This window comes from Parus major, chromosome 3, assembly GCF_001522545.3.
Source record: "Parus major isolate Abel chromosome 3, Parus_major1.1, whole genome shotgun sequence".
Classification (NCBI taxonomy): domain Eukaryota; kingdom Metazoa; phylum Chordata; class Aves; order Passeriformes; family Paridae; genus Parus; species Parus major.
In genome coordinates this window covers 12,114,488-12,137,057 of record NC_031770.1, presented here as the reverse complement: position 1 = coordinate 12,137,057, position 22,570 = coordinate 12,114,488, and the positions used below count along the sequence as shown (strand labels likewise).

The window sequence follows — 22,570 nt, the reverse complement described above, 5'->3', positions numbered from 1 at the left end:
GCGTTGTGGTGCCATCTTGGATGAAGGCAAACAGCGCCCTGCCCTCACCAAAGATGGCGAGTGCCCCTCCAGGGGGTGTGGCGGCGGCGGCTCCGCCCGGGTTATATGAGGAGGTGGTGGCGGGGAGGAGGAGAAAGAGAAAGGTGCGGGGTGGTTGTCTGCGCCCGGAGGTATGGCTCTGCTCCGTGGGGACGCGCAGGACAAGGTGAGGGCGGCGGCCCGGGTTCGGCTGGGAAGGGTGGTGAGGGCGCAGCCGAGCTGGCCCCGCGGCATGAGAGGGAGCTCCCTGCTCCCTCTGCCCCCGGCAGCACTGGGACAGTGACAGGCTTTTGGTTCTTTGCTCCGTTTAATTTTTTGTTTGTTTTTTTGTTTTTTTTTTTTTTTTAAATATGAGTCGCCTTAGTCCTCGTGCTTTTGGCGCACCGAGGTCCCCTGAGGGCAGGGGGTCAGAGTGCCCGGGGTGATCGCGGGGAGCAGCCCCTGAGGGGAGAGGTGCCCAGGGAAAGATAAGGGGGTGGGGAGGGTTAAAGCCGGAGTGGGAAGAAGGAGGAGAAGGGAAGGGCAGGGCTGTGCAGCTGCCGTGAGCTAGTGCGGGCTGCACACTGTGCCGAGGGGAGCAGGGTGATAACCAGAGCCCTGGAGCTGCGGGAGCTGGGCCTGGCAGGTGATGCAGGAGCAGGACCTGATGGCCAGGACCCGTCCCCGGGCACTGCGGGCGAAGTGCTGTAGGCGATTGTGCTGCGGGGGGTTCAACTTGCTCGTCCCCAGTGGGTCAGCTGCCCTGCTGTGTCTTCGACCGGCCTTCCCGGCTGTGTGCTCTGCGTTAATTAGGCTGTCAGCTGCCACTTCACCTGCGGTGCCCCTTCCCCTTGGTTGTCACATCAGCAGCTCGCTTGGTTTTCTTTTCTCTGGAGAAGTGTTAAAGCTGTAAATGCCAAGAAGCTTCGTGCCTTTCCTTTAAAGCAGCACAGGGTGTTTCCTAGTGTTAAGACTCTCAACTTCTCAGAGGAAATGCAAGTGAAATGCTAAAACAGGAACTTTGTGAATTAATGTTTATGTAGTGTAGGTAGTGATTGGAATTATCTCTTCTACTAGACGAGCTGCTTGGCTTAACCTACCTAAACTCCCTGGTTTAATAACTACCCTCAACACACCTTGAAAAGAAGGCAAGGCAGCCCTGTGAGAGTCAGCAAGTTGCCTATTTGCCTTTCATATTGTCACATCTGCATGTGGTTTTGCATTGTGACTAAGCTTCACTGGCAGGAAGATGACTTTGCTTTAAGCTGTTAGGCGTGCTGAAAGTCTCTTCAGTCTGTGTTTTCTCCAACTTTTTGGAGCATGTCTATTAACTGACTTGAGGGCTAGAAATACAGCAGCCTTTATTGATTTCTGGATAATTTCCTTTTCTCTGCTTCTTTTCCATATGAATCTTGTCTTGAAACAATCCTGAGTCAGTAAGGCAGGCAAGAGCTTGTAGAAGAAGCATTTTCTAGTAGCTTGCTTTGTGCTGTGAGCTGGCCAGTGCCTTAACTCTTTTCTGCTGCATGTGAAACTCGTTGTATTAAAGTGTCTGCCCTTGGAGAGTGCTGGAGGGGAAGGTCAAATATCAACTCTCTTGCAGCAATTGCTAACTTTTGAGTGTTTATGTGCCTTTTTAACTCAGGAATATTGGGGGGAGGGGAAAATGTTTTTGTGGTGGGGGCGGGAGTAGTTTTAAACTCTGATGCTCAGTGGACAAAAATTAGCTTGTTTTAGGTTGTCTGGCTGTCTTGGGGCTCCAGCAGCAGCATGGGGGAGGATAGAAATGCTCCTGTCTTGTCTGTTCCTGTTTAGGCAGAGAAACAGCAACATGGGACTCTTGTGTGACCAGCAGATAAAACTCGTGCCTGTAAAGGAAACTTCATTAGGTATTAACTTAAATAGGAGCCACTGTTAAGTATAAACTAAAAACTGACCCTGAGGTGGCAAAGCAGGAGAGGATCAGGATATGTAGGAAGAGGAAGGGAGGGTAGGATAAGGGTGATTGGAAGTACAGTGGAAAATAAGGTGTAATCTGTCATGGGGGAGGAAAAGGCACTTCAGAATTTGAAGTGAATGGTGGGACTTCCAAGCAAAGCTTGAGTAAATACCTTGGTGTTAATGTCAGTGGCTTCATGGTGTTTTAAGGCTTTAGTCTGCAGTTAAAATGTTCTAGATCAAAATATTGAGAGCATGTATTGTAGTCCCTCTTTCTCAAAACAATCAGTGGAAGACAAAATGTTGTGTCATGGCCTGGGACTTGCTGTTATCAGTCACAAATGGTGACTCTGCTGGATAAATTCTGCTACATGTTCTGGAAGGAATGAGACCATACTGGATCTTGCCTGTGCTTAGCCAAAAACCTGCTTCTGCATGCTGCTGAGCCTGAAATCAAGTGTGGAGGTGAGCTGCTAGCAAGGTGACAGCTCCTGGACAGGGATAATGCACTCTCAAGGACATACAGCCTCCACAAAGCTGGCCCAACAGCTTGGGCTAGCGGAAGGTGAAGCCAGCACAGTGAAGCTGTATTCCTGAGACTCCCTGCCACCAGCTCTGGCCTCACTGTAGGAGGTCAGCAAAGCATTCTTGGGAATGCTGACTGTAGCTTGGGGTTTGCTGCTGTTGCACAATTTCCATTTGAGCTGGGACAGGAGTGCTCAGCCCCAGGCCATGCTCTACAGGCACATGGGGAGCTTGCCCTGCATGGGCAAAGCTGTGCTTTACCCCTCCAACTGAGGAAGCCATTGCTTGGGTAGAGGTGTCCTGTGTGCTGCTGGTGGAACAGGGTGAGCCAACAAGGCTTTTGCTTGGAATGTGGCATCCTTGAATGTTTATAGAGTCTATCCCTCTGTCAGGAGGCGTGTGACCTACTCATTTCTGCAGAGTGATGCAGAGATCCCTCTGGCAGGAGAGGGCCAGCTTATTGCACAGCCAGAGGCAACAGGTGCCCTGGGCCTTCTGCTTCCTTGGCAAGCACTGCACTTGCTGAGGAGTGCCATTTCAGTGTGACTACATTGAGCTGTTAGTCCCTCTTTATCAATGCTTTAAGCAAAATAATTAAACCTTTGCATTTCTGGAGTTCTCCAGATTGAAGTCACAAATTTGGAGGGAAGCATTTTCCATAGTGTAAGTAAGCACTGGTTCAATTTTCCTGGTTGTGTGTAACCAGACCACTTCAGGACTGTTCAACTCAATGTCAGAGTGGTGGCAACAAACCTGCCACACAAAGGCTGCAAAATCCATGCTTCACATGTGTTCTGTAGTGCTGCATGCCTGCAGTGCACTTTAAGATGTCCTTTTAGTATCCTGATTAAAAGGAAACTCAAGCTGCTTGTGCTGAATATGACTAAAATGTAGTTCCAGAAGCTTATGCTGCTGATATCTTCTGGCCAGATCCTCTCGTGGTTAACTCCTGGGTGTCAAAACAAGGCCCTCTGGAACTGAGGGCTCTGTATAAACTGCTAGAAAACATGATGGTATTTTAGTGCTCTCTAGAGAGCACCTAAACAGCTTTAATTATAAAACCTGCTCTGTAAAATGTAATGGATTTTAGGTAGAGCCAGATGTAATTACTACTCAAGTCTTGTTTGTGGGCTGTTGCTTAAATGACAGCAGGGAGGTGATCAGTAAGGGGAGAGAAGGTTTTCAAAAGGTAGCTGACAATAAGCAGAAAACTTTGACATTTGACAAAAACTTTTTTGTGAATCCTTATGGAAGGGCTCCTTGCTCCTTCCAAGAGCCTGGCTATGTGGAAAACCCCCGGGTTAATCTGTCTTTGAGAACAAATACATGTTTCACTAGCAGTCAGAAGTTGTATACAGTTGCTTGCACTGGCAGATTCTTTTGTTAGAATGCAGAAGTGACACCGAGTCATCCGGAGCTGATGGTAAAACTGCAAAGGGTGGAACTGTAAAAGCAGCAGCTCAGGCCTCTCACCAGAACTGAGAGACTTCAGTGGCTGAGGGCATTTCCTCCCTCTGAGTGTCTGTAAGCATCAAGATGTGTTTGCATTTGGGTGAGGCCTCATCAGAAATGTAATGTCTGTCAGCTAAAAGTCTGGCTCATCACTGCCTTGTATTTAAGTGATCCAACTTTCTTTTTTCTTAGCATCTCTAACAAATAGAAAAAAGGCAAATGTTCTAAAATTCTAACTGGATTGGGCACAGTAATGATCTCTGTTGTTTCCTGGACTTCTGAATCAGGTGTTTATCATGGTGTCCTAATTAGTAAGATATCTATTTTTAATCTTCTGGTCCTGAAACCTAGAAATGTTAACCAGTATGATTTCTATGTTATTGTGAAGGGCTCTGCTTTGGTCTGATTTATCAGTTGGACAGTATCCCTACTGAACAGAGAGTATTTTTTTCTTGAATCCTCAAGAAACCTGAGGAATCCTGACACAAGTATCTGATGAGTCCTGAGTCTAGAAGTGGGAGGTGTCAGAGAAGCTGTAACAGTTTGTGGAGTCATTGCAAGCCAGAAGCTGCTTCTGGGAATGAGAAATGAGAATTGAGAGTACAGTGCTGGCTTTGGGTAAGTGTTTCAGTTTGCAGCCCAACCCAGCTGTTTCCATTCTGTGTCCTCTGTACCTATCTGCTAGAAGTGAGGAATAATGCCTTCCCAGCTGCTGAGCTTGGATTATAGCCCTTGAGAGTATGGAGTGACAGATTGGTTTCCGGTCACTGGATGGGGAACCTTCAGTTCTCTTGCTCACTGCTCGGAGTCCAGGGAGGAAGCAGTGACGTCCTAGCAGAGAAATGCCTCTGGATATGAAGGAGTTGCCAGAGAGTTAAGATGGAGTGGTGACCTGGGAAAGCCTTGGGCTAGATGCTTGTTGTGGTAACATGACAAGCCTGTGGCCTGGAGATGGATGTTTAATTCCTTTACTCTGCACAGCCTTCATGTGACTGTGAGGAGGTTGGTCCCCTTTCCTGCTTGTTGGATGGGTGTAGGAGAGATGGTGGCACAAAAGGAGTCGGTGCTTTACCAAGCTGTGCTGACAGGAGTGAGGCTTCCTGCTTCCCCCCATTCAGGAGACAAATGCTACTCCAGCACTTTTTGTCGGGAAAGAAAGCACTCCCTCCTCCTGAAGTCATTCATCGTGAATGCTCCCTTTGTAGTCTGAGCCATGATTCTGTAATCCTAAAGGTCTCTGGCCTGGAGTTAGGAGCCCACAGTGACCTTCATAGGACTAGAGCAGACCAGGGGTCTTACAGTCCTTGGTTTCAAATAGCCCCAGGTCCTATTTGCAGTTTATGCAGGGTGCCAGGAGGCACGTGCTTGTGATGTGTTAACTGCTTTAATCTGACCGAGCAGGACCACCATGCTTGTCTGTTTCCTGTGTAGGCAACTACTAGGCATGGAGGAGCCTAGACAGCATGTAATCATGGGTTACTTTCTCCACAAGACTTAGTAAGAAAGCTCACAAATTCAGGACTGTCTGATTTGTGTAATCCTTTCCTTAGTTGAGCTGAGAGGAAATGGTTTCCTTTGGCTTATCATACTTTCCAGACTCAGCAGTTCATATTGTTAGTACTGCTGATCCTGTTTGGACAGCAAATAGAAGCAGGCAGGATGTAAAACACTGGGGTCTGCATCTTGCTGCTTTGGCTGGCGGTGTTATCTGGCTGGGAAATGGGAAACACCAACCAATTTGCCTTTCATTTGGCAACCGACAGTGAGCTGTGCTTGCAGTGAAACTATTGCTTTCTACCTGTCCTTCCTGCAGTGCCTGAGTGGGGCAGGATCTGCCCAAGCCTGTGTCAGTGACCTCTGAACTGTGCACCTCTATTTGGCCTGTGCCTTCCTAGTAAGGTCCAGAACTGCCTGCCTGTATAGGAACATAATAGTCTGTCCTAAGTGGTGACTGGAGGGAAGTGATTACTGTTGGAGTCCCTGTAGTTTGGAGTCCCACCATGTCCTGTGGGATGTGAACAGTGCCTGGGACTGCTAGGAACTGTGCTCCAGGGCATGCTCTGTAAGTATCCTTGCTGCCAAGGCAATGCCCAGGATGGGCTAAAAGTCCTCTGTCTTTTCCATCTTCTGGGAAGCTTAATGTGCGGCATGCAAGGTCATTCCATAGTTGTAAGGCTTAAAAAGTTTTATCTATTTCTTATCTCCTTTAATTCTAGCTAACAGCAAGGATGCAGCAGATGGAAGTGTTTTTAGCATGTTTTAGGCTGGAGGGTGCAGTGGCTGGGGTATCCCTCACTTATCCACAGCAGTCTGATCACAGGGGAGAACAGTGGTGGGGTAAACACTCCCTGTCCTGGCATCTGTGTCCTCTGCAGGCAGCCAGAGAGCCTTGTCACATACCAGATGGTCAGCCTAGGGGGAGGCAGCTTCCAGAGCCTTTTGGAAGCAAAGCTTCACCTTATAACAGGCAGCCTATCAACAGTTCTTAGGCAGCTTTACAGAGGCTTGAGGCAGCATTTAGCCATCTGTGATATGATAGGATTGCTCAGATTCTGGCACCATTTGCCTGTGGGCTTGGGTGCTAAAACTTAGTGTACACAGCAGTGGTGGGAGCAGGCTCCTGACTGGTGTGGTCTGTTCTGCAGAGTGGTGAGATAGCAGTCCTGGTGCAGCTCTCTAGCCTGCTTTTCTAAGGCCTTCAGAATTATCTCCAAAGGATAACCTCAGCATTCCTCCTGGCTCTGATGGTCGCTCTTCAGCAAAACTTCCTGTGTTGTGGCCTTGATCTCTGGTGGTTTCTCCCTTATGCAAAAAATAGCAATGATTTGTTAAACTGCAGAAGGGGAGGGCCTCTTAGAAGACAGTCTTCATGTGTAAGCTGGAGGATCTATTGAGAGAGCTCTTGGACTGTTCTTGAAGTTTGAGGATGCTTGAAATGCTGTTCTGGGTCTAGGCTGTTGGAATGAAGAAATAAGCCCCCAAAGGAAGATGCTGGCTCAGTTTAAGGCTCTTTGGAGCACTGGGAATGGAATTCTGCTCATATGTGTGTACCTGAAGGTAGGGGTGTAGTGCAGTGTGGTTCTTGTTCTCAGCTGATGATCAGTCAGCTTTGCTAAACCTACTTCTTGCTTGATCAAGGATTATTCTGTGAACTCTCTTGCAGCTGAGGTCTGTATCTGTAGACCTGAATGTTGATCCTTCTCTCCAAATTGATATTCCTGATGCCCTAAGTGAAAAGGACAGAGTGAAGTTCACTGTGCACACTAAGGTAAGGTCATGGGCAAAAAGAGGCTGTGCAAGTAACAGATGTATTTGCTGTACACATACCTGCAAAGATGGGCTTGGCAATGAAAAAAATCTAATTAGAGGGGAAATTTTCCACTTAAAGGTAGCCTGAGGATGTGTATAGATATGCAGAAACTTCAAATTTCCCAGGATTTAGACTCTAAACAGAGGCAAATAGCTGATGGTTAGGTTGGTTTTGCTAAGGAATCTTAGCTAGACACCAGAAGGCTGGGGGATAGGAAGTGAGCTACTGTGAAATGTCACAAAACAAACTGCATTAATGCTGTTCTACAACAGTACTTTTTTTTTCTAACAGTCTCCTTAGTGGTGCTGTTGAATAAGTGCCAGCTCAGCTAAAAGGGAGTGGGCAAGGCTCTTAGTAAGCAGAATAGCTTCCTTTGGAAATGGACAGAACTGTTTCTAAAAGCACTGATTTACAAAACAGTAGGGCTTCTATATATTCTCTTCCAGACTACACTGCCAGCTTTTCAAAGTCCTGAGTTTTCAGTTACAAGGCAGCACGAAGACTTTGTGTGGTTACATGATACACTCACTGAAACTGAAGAGTATGCAGGACTCATTGTAAGTACTTCCTAAAGATGTGATTCTAAGTGAAAAACTGTAGCAATCTAAAGTGCCTACTAATAAGGGCATGAAGTATGTTTTACCAGTGTTACTGGTGTTTTGTGACTTGGGTGTCCCCCGTGCTTCCTATTGCCTTAATTCCTAAACAATCTGAGTGGCATGGCATTTGTGTTAACTTCCCATATAGCTTGGAGCAGCAAGGGATGCTGTGAGAGTCCTTGACTCTGTGGTGGTATTAATATCTGCCTCAAGATGGCACACTGAAATAATCTATCAAATGTGGTCTTTCCTTCCTATCATGATTCTTTAGGAGATGGCTGGCAATGGGGTGGATTACAGAAGCTGTTTATCTGGGCTAGTTTCCCTCTTGGGTCAGGGATGACATGAAGCAGGGACCTAGATGTCAACATGCCCCTAGAATTCCTGGATCATGTGCTCTTTACCACACTTCCCTATGAACAGGCAAAAGTGCCTTCTTCTAGAGAAGGCTAGAAGTAATCTGGGAAATCTCTATTTGCTAATATCCATGATTAACCAATTCCCTGCCTAGATACCTCCAGCACCTTCAAAGCCTGACTTTGATGGTCCCAGAGAGAAAATGCAAAAGCTGGGGGAAGGAGAAGTGTCCATGACAAAAGAAGAGTTTGCCAAAATGAAGCAAGAGCTGGAAGCGTAAGTTAAATGAGTCTACTGCCAAAAGCTGCATTTAGAGAAGTCTCCTGGGAGAGCAACTCATTTGGTGATAACTGATCTTGAGTGTCACTGTTTTGAAGGGTGTCTCGAAAATCCTGGAGCTGAGGAGTTGCCCAACTTTTCCAGCTTTCAAGTTGGAAAACTTCCTAGCTAAAGAGATAGAAAGTAGCTTCACTATCACAAGCTGGCTATTTCAGAAGTCTGCAGTTGAATATTTTCATGGGATAAACTTAAAGCAATTCTTTGTATATTGAAGAAGGTAGTACAAAGAGGATCTCAGTCTGTTGTTTCCTTGCAGTGAATACCTCGCTGTCTTCAAGAAGACTGTCTCATCACATGAGATCTTCCTGCAGCGGATTGCTTCTCATCCTGTGCTCAGCAAAGACCGCAATTTCCACGTTTTCCTGGAGTATGACCAGGACGTGAGACTTTTTTCCTTGTTTCCCTTTCCAAGAGAGGCAAACTGTTAGGAGTGCTGTTGTTTCTGCTGGGCACAGTCAGAATGTTCTGTGGATCTATGTGCAGCATCAGCAAGTAGATATTGCAACTATTTCTTGAGATGACTGAAGGATGAAAGCCTGACCTTTAAACCTTTCTGTGTTATAAATCTCAGTGTTCCTAAATCCTTGTCAAGTTGGTTAGGAAGCCACCTTTGTGTGTCTTTGTCTTGGGAACATGTATGGGTCAGGTGTACCTGTGCTGTGTTGCATGGTCCTAAAATGGAGGAATGGAGGTGTATTAAAGTCACACCTCCATCTCTTTCTTCACACCTAATTATGAGTGATAGATGCTGATCCAAGATATGCAAAGACAGACCAAGCTGTTTGTGGGAATTGGAAAAATCTGTGGCACAGAATAGTTGAATTCCTTGTAGCCAAGCCACATGTTACATTTTTATATGGGTATTATGGTGGGCTTGGATATCAGCCTGCTCTGACATACCCGAGGTGTAAAGGACATTACTATATTGCAAGTATCATCACAATCACTCTTTTTACCTCCCCACCCTGGGTATAACTTTAAAACTGTTTTGACCTCTCTATTACAGCTGAGTGTTCGGAGGAAAAACACTAAAGAGATGTTTGGTGGCTTTTTAAAAAGTGTAGTAAAGAGTGCTGATGAAGTCCTCTTCTCTGGAGTCAAGGTAAAGTTGTTGCTTTGTCTCTTACCCTAATCTTGATAATTTCTTGCTTCCTGCACCAGGGAAGTTACTCCTGTCTGCTTCAGGCTTGCTATGCATGAGGCTCAGCTACTGAAATTAACCTGCTTTGTTAATGCTTTCCCAGTTGAGGGGAGTAGCCTGTATTGATTCTGATTTCTATAGAAATAAGACATTGCAGCTTTAGGCTGATCAATTTCAGTGTATAATTAAAGTTTCTGGCTGCAGAAAACCTGCCTTAATACCTGATACTGGTGAAGAGGAAGGAATTATACCTTCAGAAAATGTGCTTGTGGCTTTTGTCTACTTTGGAGCTCTATACAGACATGATTTATGGGTTCCTGGCTTATACCAGACAAGATCAAACACCAAAGACTCCTGTTACTGGTCTTGCTCCAGCTTTTGTGTTGTGTTGCCATGGCAGCACTCCCCAATAAGTTTGTTGTTCTGTGCACAGTGTCATGAAACATTACAATATGTATCATGTTTGGTGTGGATGAGAAACAAGCTTGTAAACTGCTTAGTTCTCAGTTACAGTGTTGCTGCAACCCTAGGAAATAAAAATCCAGCAGCTGGGAGTCCTGAGGACTGTCCTGTACCAGCTTACTGGCTGCTTCAGACAGCCTGCAGCAGTATTTGAGTGTCAGCTTCATCTTCACCTCATTGTAAGGAAGAAGTTTGCCAAGTGGCTTGGGATGTCAAACCCATGGCTTGCATCTTGTCTTGAACAGCTTTTCCATAGCAATTGATGGGCCTCAAGCTCAAGGCCAGGCTGTGGTTGTTTCTTTGGCTCATCCTAAAATAGGGAAGAGCTTGTATTGTGCAGTTACTGACTTAATGGGTCATATTTTTTTTCAGGAAGTAGAAGATTTTTTTGAGCAAGAGAAGACTTTTCTTGTGAACTACTACAACAGAATCAAGGATGCATGTGCAAAAGCAGATAAGATGACAAGATCTCATAAAAGTGAATCTTTTCAAAGACCTTTCAAGAGATCATGTAGTTTTGCTGATTTCAGCCTGAAAACCTTGTCTTGTTCTTGCAGATGTTGCAGACGACTATATTTATACTTCAGCTTGTTTGAATAGCCTGGCATTAGAAGAGCCTACAGTTATCAAAAAGTAAGCTATTCTAACTGTTCATAACCATATCCTGAGTTCTGAGAATACCCAATTTCTTCTGTAAAAACCAGAGGATTGAGTCATAGATGGTTTTAGTTTCTCGAATTGCAAGCAAGTGGCATTAAAACTTTCCTTCTGTTGGCACTCCTGCTGTGGCAGACCTAATGTTAACAATTGCACCTAGTTGATCACTTGCCAGTTGTGACCTAGAGGTTACTTGTGCTAGTCATCAAACTCCTTCTAAACAAGAAATATCCTTGATTCCCTTCAGGTCACAAACTGCTAGAGACCCTGAAGAAAGGGTTTATGTGTGTGTTCTAACGTGCACTGCACTAGGTCAGCTTATATTAGGTCTGTACTGTCTTCTAGACCTTTGCACTTCAAGAATAGTAGGGGATTTTTAAGCTGGGGGAACCCAGTAACTTTTTTTGAGGTGACTTTTTTCACCTTTTGACTTTGCTATCAATTTACCTTGTTTAAACAGTGTGTATAGCTGAATAAGCAAGTCAGCTCTTCCCTCTTGGATAGCAGCAGGGAAATTCTCCACAAGACCTTTATGCTCTGGAGATCAGCATTGGTGTTGAGCTGCTCAGCTGTACTACTCTGGTAGGCTGGAATCCAGCACATTGAACTTTTTGTCCAGATCTTTGCCTAAATGAGTTTTTTTTTGAGCCCTTGTTTGGATCTGTATATAGGAGTAAACTCCAGCCTTCGGCTTTCTGGTTTCCTGCCAATTGTTCCTGGCATTCATCAGACTAAGAGGTATCTCAAACTTACTTATGCTTTTTTTTTTTTTTTCCTCTCACTAGGTACTTGTTGAAAGTCGCAGAGCTCTTTGAGAAACTCAGGGTAAGAGAAGCTTTGCTGAGGGCAGGTGTGGGGGAGAAGAATCTCTGACTCTGGATCTGAATCTCTGCTGTTCTCTGTTACACGCCAACTGATTTTTTTTTTTCTCTTCTGCAGAAGGTAGAGAGTAGAGTTTCATCTGATGAAGACTTAAAGCTCTCCGAACTGTTGAGATACTACATGCTTAATATAGAAGCTGCTAAGGTGAGAAGAGTTTTCTTTCTGAAGCTTAGTTTTGTTATGGGCAGCATGACTCACAGTATTCTTTGTGCTTTAAGAAGACAGGTAAATGGACTCTCGTTTTGCCTAGGAAACCTGACACTCTTAAACAACAGCAGAATATAGAATATATTAGCTAGCTGGAGCCCTTACAGAAGATCTTGGACCAATTTTTCTTTGGCATGTAAAGTGTAAGAACTGTTTTTTAAATTTCTGTAAGTTAGAGCAAACTGAATATAACTCTGCAGCAGTTTCTTTCCTGTCCTCTGCCTGAGTACTCATGGACTTGCCAATAAAATCAATGATGACTAATTAGTAGTTGGGATTGACTTCAGGATTTTTAGACTACCTTAGTGTAAATACACAAGTGGTAACTTGTGAAGGCTATTGGTGTCTGGATGTCCAAGAGGGCTTTGGTAGATTGATGTGACTGCAAAAGCCTTGCTGGCAACTCTTTTCTAATCAACACTTGATTTGACAGGGGATGACTATGCTGCAAAAAGGTATCTACATACAGCCTACTGGAGATCTTCATCTAATGTCTTACCTGTAATGTCAGGTACCCCAGAACATCCACTACAGCCTCCCTCAGTGGGGTGCACTGTTATTTAGACATCACAACTGTACTCCTGCTGCATTAGGAAGGGATTGAATCAGAGACCTGTACTACTTCTCCTGTCTAGGTTAGTGCAGTGCTTCAGCCAAACTGTCAGATCTCCAACAAATTAGATGTATGCTGGAAGTAGGCTGACAGAATTCAGAAAGTACTTTTCATTCTGTAAGGTGGAGAGATCCACCTTACAGCAGGGTAAACTACTTGAAGGGAAGAAATTATGCCTATAGAAGCCCTTAGACTTTCTTCACTAAGGGATAACTGGCTGTCCTGAAAATGTTGTGCTGCACTGTGAAAGGCTGCCCAAGAGCAGGCTGTAATAGCTTGTTGGAAAAAGCAGAATCTGATGCTGAAAGAAGTGAAACTGCCTGCTGCTAAGGTAGTTGTAACCTCAGTTGGGAAGTAGTCCTGCTAAGGCTCTGGTGTGCTGTTTCTGTCTATTCAGGATCTTCTGTACAGACGAACCAGGGCTCTTGTTGACTATGAGAACTCAAACAAAGCTCTAGACAAAGCTAGACTAAAGAGCAAGGACGTCAGGCTGGCTGAGGCACATCAACAGGATTGCTGTCAGAAGTTTGAAAAGATTTCAGAATCTGCTAAACAAGGTAAAACATGCTTTGCTGTACTTAGGCTTAAAGGAGAGCTTAATGCAGTCGAGGTTTCCATCTGACCTTCAGCTACTGAAGGCTCCTGAACAAATAGTCTGGACATTCCAAGGACAGTAGAGATAATGTTGTATAACTAATGCGGCTAAACATTTTTAAAAACAATTCTCTGTAGCAGAGCAGTATCACTACTATATCAACCTTATTTATAAGCCTCTATTATTTGCTTTCTGGACTAAACAGCCTCTGTGTGAATGTAACTACTAGAAGGTAACTAATTATCTCAGAACTGTGCAAACAGGCTTTGCTCTGTCACAGTACAGCTCAGTGCCTTATACAAAGTTTCAAACACTGGTTTTTAGTAGAAGAGTATGTGTGTATATACATTTATTTATATACATATTTATATATTTGGACAATATAAAGCAATATATACTTTCATGGTATACATGCTGCTCCTCTAGTGTATCTGGCTTTTATGTGTTCTGGCTTGACACACAGAGCTTGTGTGGCTTATTTCTGGCTTATTCCAGCTGTCTTCCTACAAGGCTTTTCTGTCTTAAGCTGTCTGTGTGTCATGTGATGACTGCATCTGTGTCTAAAACCAACACTACTAACTCTTGAAGCTTTTTTTGATCAGATACAGTAATCTGAGCTGCACAACAAAACTCCTGAAACATAAGGGGCATTACTGAAACTTGTCACATTTTGTATATCTCTCTTACCTTTGTTTTTTTCCGTCTCTACAGAACTGATGAGCTTCAAACAGAAGAGAATAGCAGCATTCCGCAAAAACTTAATTGAAATGGCAGAACTGGAAATAAAACATGCAAAGGTGTGTTCTCTTTGGAATTTAACAGGCATGGGTTGAGAAAAGTGACTATTGTGTAACTGGGAGGATTTGCTGGGTCATCTGGCTTCCCATCAGGCAGTCTCATCTGTGGGGTTTGACCCCTCCTGTGTCTAGAGGCAGCTGCTGTTTCCAGTGTTCCTGAGTGCTGCGACAGGAACACATCCTGCAGCTTGTGATCAGGCTGTCAATCCTTGTCACTTGGCTTGTCAGTGGAGAGGACACTGGCTTTATAACAGCTTCTGCCAAGTTTTGCTAGGCAGGCTTGAAGGGTCTGTTAACTAAGTGTAGAGAACAAAGCAGTAACTGTGCATCCTCAGCTTCCTTTGAAGAAGGAAAGTCTAATGTCCCACTCCCTGAGAGTACTGGACTTTACCACAGGCAGCTACTTCAGTGCTGAACTGGAATGTGACACAAAGGCCTTGACAACACTGCTCAGTTTGGCCCACTTTAAAAGCTTCCTGTTGGCTCTTGCCCCTCTCCTTACCACAAACTGAGTCACGGTTGCAGGCCTGCAGGAAGAGGCAGAATGTGCAATCTGGTTTTGGTTCTTTACTGCTTGAATGCTTGTTTTTGCACTAGGAGATCTTTAGCATTGGCACAGGCTACAAAATCCTGTGACAGACCCACTGTTTGGGAAGCTACTTCATTGTGAAAGGCAGGATTTGAATTATCAGTTAACCTCTCTTGAAACTAATTCTCTTCCTTTGCAGAACAATGTGTCTCTCCTGCAGAGCTGTATTGACTTGTTCAAGAACTGAGGAGTCTTACTCTGAAAATGTGACAAAAGCATCAATTGCACTCAATAGCCAGGGGTAACTTACTGGTTTGACTTCATTAGCTTAAAATAAATATTATCACTGAGATTGTTTCACTAATACTTAGGTATGTTGATAGTGATACATTGACTTTATTGGTATAAATGGGAGCTGAATTGTGTATGAATTGTCTGGATGTAGCTAACATCCTGTTGGCTGATAACTCAAAATGAGTCAAATGTAAGAAATTAATTTGTTGTTGACTGACTTCATATAGCAGAAAAAGTTTACTGAGAACTCCTTTTTTGCAGGATCATAATCTGTCTCTTCATGGCCCTGATATATTTAAAAATTGCTGAGTGAGAGTGACTTAAGAGTAATAATTTTTTAAAGTGAATATCTTAGCATTCCACGTCCCAGACAGATTTCTACTACAATATATTTTGAATTTCTATAACTACATTCACTATTTGTACACTTGGGCAACACAGCAAATAAAGATGTCTGACACAACAAGCTGTTGTATGGCAAGAATTTGTGTGGGATGTAAAGTGACAGAGAGGCTTCAGACAGAGCTATCACAAATTGCTCATCACCTGGAGCTCTTTAAAGCATTAGAGAGAAATATTTGACTCAAGGAGATTCTTGGAATGGGTGTTGAAATTAAATGTCACTTTGGACTTCAAGTCACGTTGCTGTTTAGAGTGGCTGTCTGCAACTTTTACTTCCACTATGCTGCATGTACAGCACTGTGAAGTAATTTTACACCTCCTACTAGCAGCGAGAGGCTGTTTAAATCTTCAGGGCTTCTGGAAGCATAGGCCTGGACAGTCTTCTGTAAGGTATAAAATCCTTGAAACAGCTGGGCTTACATTGCCAAAGCTGAGGTGGCTCAGCCCGTAAACTCCAGGGCCACTGTTGGACAGTTTACTATCAGCTGGCATATATGGATATAGGTCAGTGAGTCAGACCCTCCTAAAGGCAGCATTTGGATGAGATGAGTGTCTTGGCCTTCCTTCATTTCATGTGACTAAATTTCTAATCATGCTTAAATGGGCTCTGTGGCTGTGCTCTGGGCAGACTGCCTGAAGCAGCTTCAACCAGAGAAGCTCTGAGAATGGGCAGCTCAGCGGCAGTTTCTAAGGGTTTACTTTCCTGTCACCTACTGCTTTTTCTTCTTGATACTCCCTGAAAACTGAGCTGTTTGTGCCAGCCACACCATCCTGTGGCAGAGTAGCTGAAAAACGTGTGAACTTCTTTTTCCTTTGTTTGGTAGGAATAGTTTCAACCTGGTGTTGTCTGCCATAAGCATGTTGTTTGTGCATATGTGGCCTCTATGTGGCTGAGAGGTGACAGTGATGCTTCCTATGACAGATGTCAGATAAGCACCTAGCACTTGTTCTGGGGCCATTAGTGGTCCAAAACTGAATGGTTCATGCTGGCAAAGCTTTGGTTTTTCCTAAAAAAAGCATACTGTTTATCCTAAACTAGTTCAACCTGGCTCAAAGGCTCTTGTTATTTTCTCCGGAGAAGGGTGCAGTTGTTTTTGGACCCTGTTACTGTTTCAAATACCCTTTTGGAGCTTTCCACGAGATGTTTGTTCTTGTGTGGTTGGTGCTCTAAATTCTTGACATGCCTTCATCCAAGTCAAGATATTAATGTGAACAGACTAAAAGTATGTTAAACACTTCAAATGGCCGTAATTATGGCTTTATACTGATGTTGCAGTTATTGTAGTTACAGCTAATTTACAATCACTTCAAGAAAGCTGTAATGCAGTCTCTGCCAATGCCACTGTCGCTCTGGAGAAAGCTGCTGTGTGTCAGCTGCTGCCAGCAGAGTGCATCACAGTCAGCTTCAGCGTGCTGACTTGGAAAACAAGCCTCATCACAGCTCACACCTCTGGAAGCCAGTGGGTGGCAGGCTGCAACAGCTACTGGTTACCTGCTCCCATGTTTCCCCTTGGCCCGAGTTGAGATGAAGTCCTGAATAGGCTGCTGCATCCCCCAGTTTCTTACCTGGTAGCTGGACAGATTTGATACATAAGAGAAATTAGCTGTGTGTGTAGGCAGTCTGCTCATAAGGAAGAACAGAAAGATTCCTTTAAGGCATGTAATAACACTGGACCTGACTTTTCTTATAGCAGAGCCTTGAATAAAGGCTTATTAGTAATAAATCATAGCAGTTTGCGGATCTTAGCTGAATGAAGATCACCTTGGGCAAATCAGTGTGATAAGGCAGGTCATCATCAATATGAAAATAAGTTTTTTAGAAATATTTCTGAGACTTAATTTAAGGGGCTGGTTGGGGAAGATGAGAGCAGAGTCTCATAGATGTCCCAGACAAGGATTGAATAATGTACATTTACTGATCCCATCTGTAAAGCAGGTTAACTTCAACTTTACAAGCTTGTTCCTCTAGTTTATGAGTTAAAAATTGGCTTTTGAGAGCAGGCACAGGCCTTATCACTGTGATGGTAACTGCTGTGAAAAGCCACATGCTGCAGATGTCAGTTCTCCCCCTATTTGAATGAGGGCAGAGGAAAATCTACTGTTTGGCCAAATTTACTAAGGTGTGTTAAACATCCAGCTGTAGAAAAACTCCGAATGGGAACCAACCTGGTCCCATAAGAGAGGCTCAAAAATGTGACCTCTTGTACAAGGCTGTCATTCCAGGTGCTGCAATAAGGTGGGTTTGTAGCCATAGAAAAGGAATGATTAAGGATCAGATTTATTTCAGGAAGGAACTGTTTGCCCTGACGTATGCAAGTAGTCACGGTTCTAGGAAGACATACTGATGCTGAGGCTGGTAAGCAAAACAGAGAACATTTTGTGTGCCTTTGGGGTACATAAAGCCTGGAAAAGCCGTGGGCATGTACTCTTCATGCTCTTTATCCCAATTTATTCTGTTTTTCTCCATTCCATCCTCTTTCTTCTGGATTGCACACTCTGCAGGGGGGCTCTGATCTGAGGCCCTGCCTTGTGCTACACTTCTGATAGCAAATGTGAATTTCTCAAAACATGGACTTGGGAAGGTTTTCTCAGCAGGTATTGAGTTTCTGACTTGCCATCTCTTTCAACAGGTTGGGAGAAGCTGCTTGGTTGTGCTGTGAAGCAGAAAGCTCTGTGGAGTTTCTGTTCTTAGATGGAGTTTTCAGTTCTCCCCTGCTCTCCCAGCACTTGCTGCTATTGTTGAGAGCACAGTTAGGAGTGATTTCAGTTTGTCCTCCTAAACACCTGTGTCATTGACAGTGGAATATCTGAAATGAGTGTGAAGTTGGTTCATTGGTGGATCACTGCTCACCTGAGTGCAGGCACTGGTGATCCATGTAATCCCTCAGATTGTTGGCTGGCTGCAGCTTTAGATCTGCAGCTCACTGTTTACCAAAAATTGTGTTTCATCTGCTATCAAAATGCTACCCAATGTCTGAGCTCTGGTGTGGGCTCAGCTTTGCTTTCTGTTTACTTTTAATATTACAAAGCCAATGAGAAGGCCCAGCTGAGATCAGAGTCCAGCTCAGCTGGGTTTTCATGCTTGCATGCTAAAAATAATCCCTGCTAGGAGTGCTTCTAATTTAAACAGACCAGCAGGAACGGTGCCTGTTTTACAGGACGGGGAATTCAGGTGGTGTGCAGAAAAGGGGACTTGCCTGTGGTTCCATGGGGAGTTTTTGTCAGATCCAGGAAATTAACTGGAATCTGAAATTCCACTCCAGGGCTCCTGCTGTCTTGATCAGCTGCTCTTGGAAGCAGTCAAATGAGTGCTGTTGGTTTTAAGTTTGGCTGTCCCTTGGCTGTGGTTTGCTGCTCTTCTGTGCAGATGTGGCAACTGCCAATGTCGCTGTTCTGCCTCCACTCCAATGCAGTGAGACATTTCAGTCAGTTTAAGTGACTTTTAGTGCTCTCTTCTGTGGGTCTGTTTTACTTGGCAGTAGAATTGCAAGGTTACTTTCTGCAAGAGAGGCTGCTATGGTCCTGGTTAGGTAGAAATGCATTGTGAGAGCTCCTGGTGCTTTGGCTTCTTGTCTTTGGTGCTCCTTTTGCTGGTGCTTTGGCTTCTTGTCAGCACTCAAAGCTAGTGAGCAGTGGATTGTGTGCTCTTACTGCTTGCAGTACCTTAACCTCTTTTAGGTAAGACTGTAGAAGTCTTCCCTATCAGTTAAGGGATTCTCATTCCCTTCTTGTTCCTTGTGTTTGATGTTGCCTTGCTGTTACTCAAAAACTTTCCTGTTCCATGTGACGAAAAGGCCCCTGAGAGTCTGACTCACTGAAATAAAACAGGAATAAAAATGAACTTTAAGGTTCCTGTTTAATGCTAGTCTACTGCCTGCTTTGAAAACAATGTCCTGCTTTATTATGTCCGGTTTAGTTAGGATCAAGTTTGTTCTGCTCCCTTGCCAAGGGATTTTAAAAGAAAAAGGTAGAAAGAAGAAAGCCCAACTCTGAAACAGCACAGATTAGATTGCACCTGTGGCTCAGCCCAAAAATGCACCTCTGTTTAGTATAATTTAGTCAGAAGCTTCCAGCTTGTTCTTGAACTGTTCCTCCTTAAAGGCCTTGCTAAAGAAAACCTCTTTAAGCGTATGAGGTTAATAAGAGATGTTCTAATGCAGTAAAACTGGAGACAGCAATGGATGTAGTTTCATCATGAGCTCACTGTCACTGAAAGGGGATGGCCTCACTTCCCCTCCTGTTTTGTTCTTATTGCATGCCTTGGGCTGGTCCTGATGTTCATGTGGCCTCAGACCAAGCTGATGTAACTCTCTAAAATGGCATGAGATTGGCCAAAACAAAACAAAGGCTTTCTGCCAAGTTGATGCACTGAATCCGTGTCCCTGGAGCTGAGAAGAACGCAGTTCTGTGCAAGGGCAGCTCAGAGGGAATGGAGAAGGACACCTTGCTGGGGAGGCCTTGTTTGGCTCAGCTGTGTTTTGTAACTGTTGGACCAGCACTGGTCCAGTGAGTGCTTCCCTTCCAGGAGAGAGTGGCAAGATTATTCCTATACTGGTAACAGGAAGACCTGGGCCATCAAAGTCTAGGGCTGTCTTCATGACAGGGACTGTCTTCAAACTGAGAGTTATGCCTTGTTGGAAAAATCAAAAACCTTGTCCTTTGGAAGGTGCACAGTCAGCCCTTCCTGGGGGGTGCTGGTGGTAGGTGGCTTCTTTAGAAAGACTTGTGTCACCAGTGCTTGAGAAACTCCCTCTGCATAGGCAGCACAGCACTGGAGATTTGCCCCCAGTGGCAACACTTTTAAGGAGTGTAGAAGAATGGACTGGAACCATGGGTATGGAAAACATCAGCAAGTTAAAGCCAGGAGCTAGCAGGCGGTGCCACTTTAAAATTTTTCATTCTGCTCTGGAGATTATTGGCACAGCCTCCTTCAGTAAATGCAAAGTGGTTGCCATGGAGGACAGGAAATCCCTCGTCTGCACAGAGAAAGAAAACATTGGAAACTGTCCTACTGTAAAGCACAGCTGCCTCTGTGCTGGGAGAGGGGTGCTTGCTTTTACGGAGTGTTTTCCAAAGATCTCTGTTTTTGTCTGCGAATCTTTGCACATATTTGCTCTGTTTCTTGGTGGGCTGCTTGTGCGTTTAAGGAAGAGCTGGACAAAGGAAGTGGGAACAGCTGGTTAGGACTAGTTTTAAGTGCCCTGATTAATGTGAGAAGCAGGAGGGATTTTCACTTGCAAGTGAGACACTTAGCAAACTTTCAGAGTATGTCTTTCCATTTAACTCTACAGCTCCTCTCATTCCTGTTTCCCTCTACCTTCCCTCTCTGCCCTTTCTTGCCTTGAACCTCTTGGAGCTGCAGACCTCTGTACAGTTCTGGCTCTGTGTTCTCTGCCTGGAATCTTTAACATATCCTGGCTGCTGCTGCTGGAGGTGGGAACACCAGTTTGGGCCACGTGTGCAGATCGAGCAGCTGGCCATCTGTTCCTGCAAATACCCAGATGTTTAAAGCTGGCCTGTCCTTATGGGTAAGAGATGAGGCTTGAGGCAGATCTTTCAGGATATGTTGATGCCACCTTTCCACTGCAGGCTCTGCAGGAGGATCCAGTTCCCTCAGGAGCTGAGACCAAAGAAGCCTGTGGTGGGTTAACTAACTTTGTCAAGCCATCACTGTTAATTAACAGTGATGGCTTGACAAAGCTGCATAAAGGCTGAGCTGTCTGGATGCTGCCAACCCATGAATACCTCACCTATCAGCAGGGTTGTCATTCTTCAGAGGCCAGATAAGCAGGTTTCCACTGATGTACAGGTTTTCACTGATCTACAGGTGATTATTGATCATCTGGTTCTGTCCCACTGCTGTCCACACCATTGCAACCCCAGGTTGTGTTTGGAACAGAAAAAGAGAAGGCCATGTCTGACTTGGTGAGCTTTATCCTTTGCTTGGCAGTGTTTTCAAGGGTCAAGTTTTTGAGCTGAAACTGGACCCTTTTTCTCATGAAACTGGATTTGTTTCAAGGCTCCAGAGGATATTCCTGCAAGTAGACTGTGGTGTTCTGGGAAGTGTTCTGGCTGGAGAGGAAAGGGAGCTGTGTTCATCAGCTTCTCGTTGTACACCAGTCACTGCTTTCAACATGATGTGTTAAATCAGCAGTGAGGTCTCTGGGGATCCCTCTTGAAATTGCTCATAGGGATGTTGTGGGTGAATTTAAGGTACCTTTGGCACCCAGTGTGATGGGAATGGTGTCAAAATCCCAGAACTCCTGTATCCTTCCTGAAGCTGCTCCAGGATTTCCCTTGCAGATGTTCCCAGCCTTGCCACAGCCCAGCTTTGATGCAGTGCAGAATGTTCAAACGACCCTCTTGCTCTGCTTCTCAAGTTGGGAGAGAGTCTTTTGACGTCACCTGGCAAGGCTGTGTTGACTGGAGTCAACGCAAGACTGATTTACACCAGCAGGGCTCCCTGGCTGTGTTTGCCCAGCCATGAATAAGACAGGTTGTGACGCCTGTCTGGAGTCAACATGAGGCCACCTGATCCATGTCTTCCTTTTATGACTGACCACAAAATGCCACCTCCTCCTTTCCATGACCAGCCCTCCCTAGGTATATTTGCACAAGTCAAGTCCCACCCTCTATGCTGCTTTATTCTCCCATCAATAGCTGGGAATCCTGTGTTTTAGGTGTCTTCACCTTGATGGGATGGGGTTCTTCTTCCCTGATGTGAGGCTGGGCTTTTTAGGCTTCACATCCACCTGTTGCAGAATTCCTGCTTAACCCTGGGCACAGCATTCTGGGGCTGGACTGGCACTGCCCCACTGGTGTAGGGCCTGGCTGGGTTTCTTTAGGGCTACCTGATTCTCAGAGTGTTTCCAGTTCTTTGGCCTGTAAAATGCGGAAGGTGACATGGAAACCACTCACTGATGTCAACAAGACCATGTGAAAAAGAAACCCCCTGCCTGTCCCTTAGGTGTGTGCAAAAGGAGGAATAAAAGGCAATAAATCAAAACAGAGATGGTCTTGCTCATCTTCAAATTGGTTGTCAATGACAACCATTCTGGAAACTGTGTCTTGCATGGAGCCGGTTCTTTTAATTTTCTAGAGGACCAGGACATCCTTTTGTTAAAAGAAGGGGCTAAAGAACTTGCTCAGGTAAATTAATCTCTTGCATCAGACCTCGAGACAGAATCTTCTTCCTTTTTGGCACAGATTGGCAAAAAGGACATCAAGAGGTTGGTGTTCTGCAGGAGAAAGGCAAGAGGCAATGCTAATGGAACCAGTCCTGGGTGGTTGTGTGTCTGCCCATCTTTTGCATTTTAGATATGCACAGCATCTCTTTATATCAGACATTTCAAGGGGCTCTGGAGAGGATGACTTAGAAAATCCTTTGGGCTGCAAAAAAAACAAGTACAAAATGTAATGTGGCACGTGGATGTCGTGCATGGCTCAGCCTTCA

The 22,570-nt window shown here is 44.8% G+C and overlaps 1 protein-coding gene across 3 annotated transcripts; it reads left to right on the top strand.

Annotated features, from left to right (window-relative positions):
• Positions 1 to 85: 85 nt before the first annotated feature.
• On the top strand, positions 86 to 15,181 carry SNX5 (sorting nexin 5). 3 transcript variants are annotated; one of them, XM_015622783.2, is made up of 13 exons: positions 86 to 205; positions 7,097 to 7,201; positions 7,690 to 7,800; positions 8,354 to 8,475; positions 8,795 to 8,918; positions 9,545 to 9,640; positions 10,514 to 10,619; positions 10,699 to 10,774; positions 11,584 to 11,623; positions 11,738 to 11,824; positions 12,898 to 13,057; positions 13,807 to 13,892; positions 14,621 to 15,181. In XM_015622783.2, the coding sequence occupies exons 1-13, from the start codon at positions 173 to 175 to the stop codon at positions 14,666 to 14,668; spliced, it is 1,194 nt and encodes a 397-aa protein (XP_015478269.1). In that variant the 5' UTR covers positions 86 to 172; the 3' UTR covers positions 14,669 to 15,181. The 3 variants fall into 3 exon arrangements, with proteins under 3 accessions (XP_015478269.1, XP_033369134.1, XP_033369135.1); XM_033513243.1 differs by lacking the exon at positions 86 to 205 and adding an exon at positions 6,887 to 6,990; XM_033513244.1 differs by lacking the exon at positions 86 to 205 and having other exon boundaries at positions 7,667 to 7,800.
• The last annotated feature ends 7,389 nt before the right edge of the window (positions 15,182 to 22,570 follow it).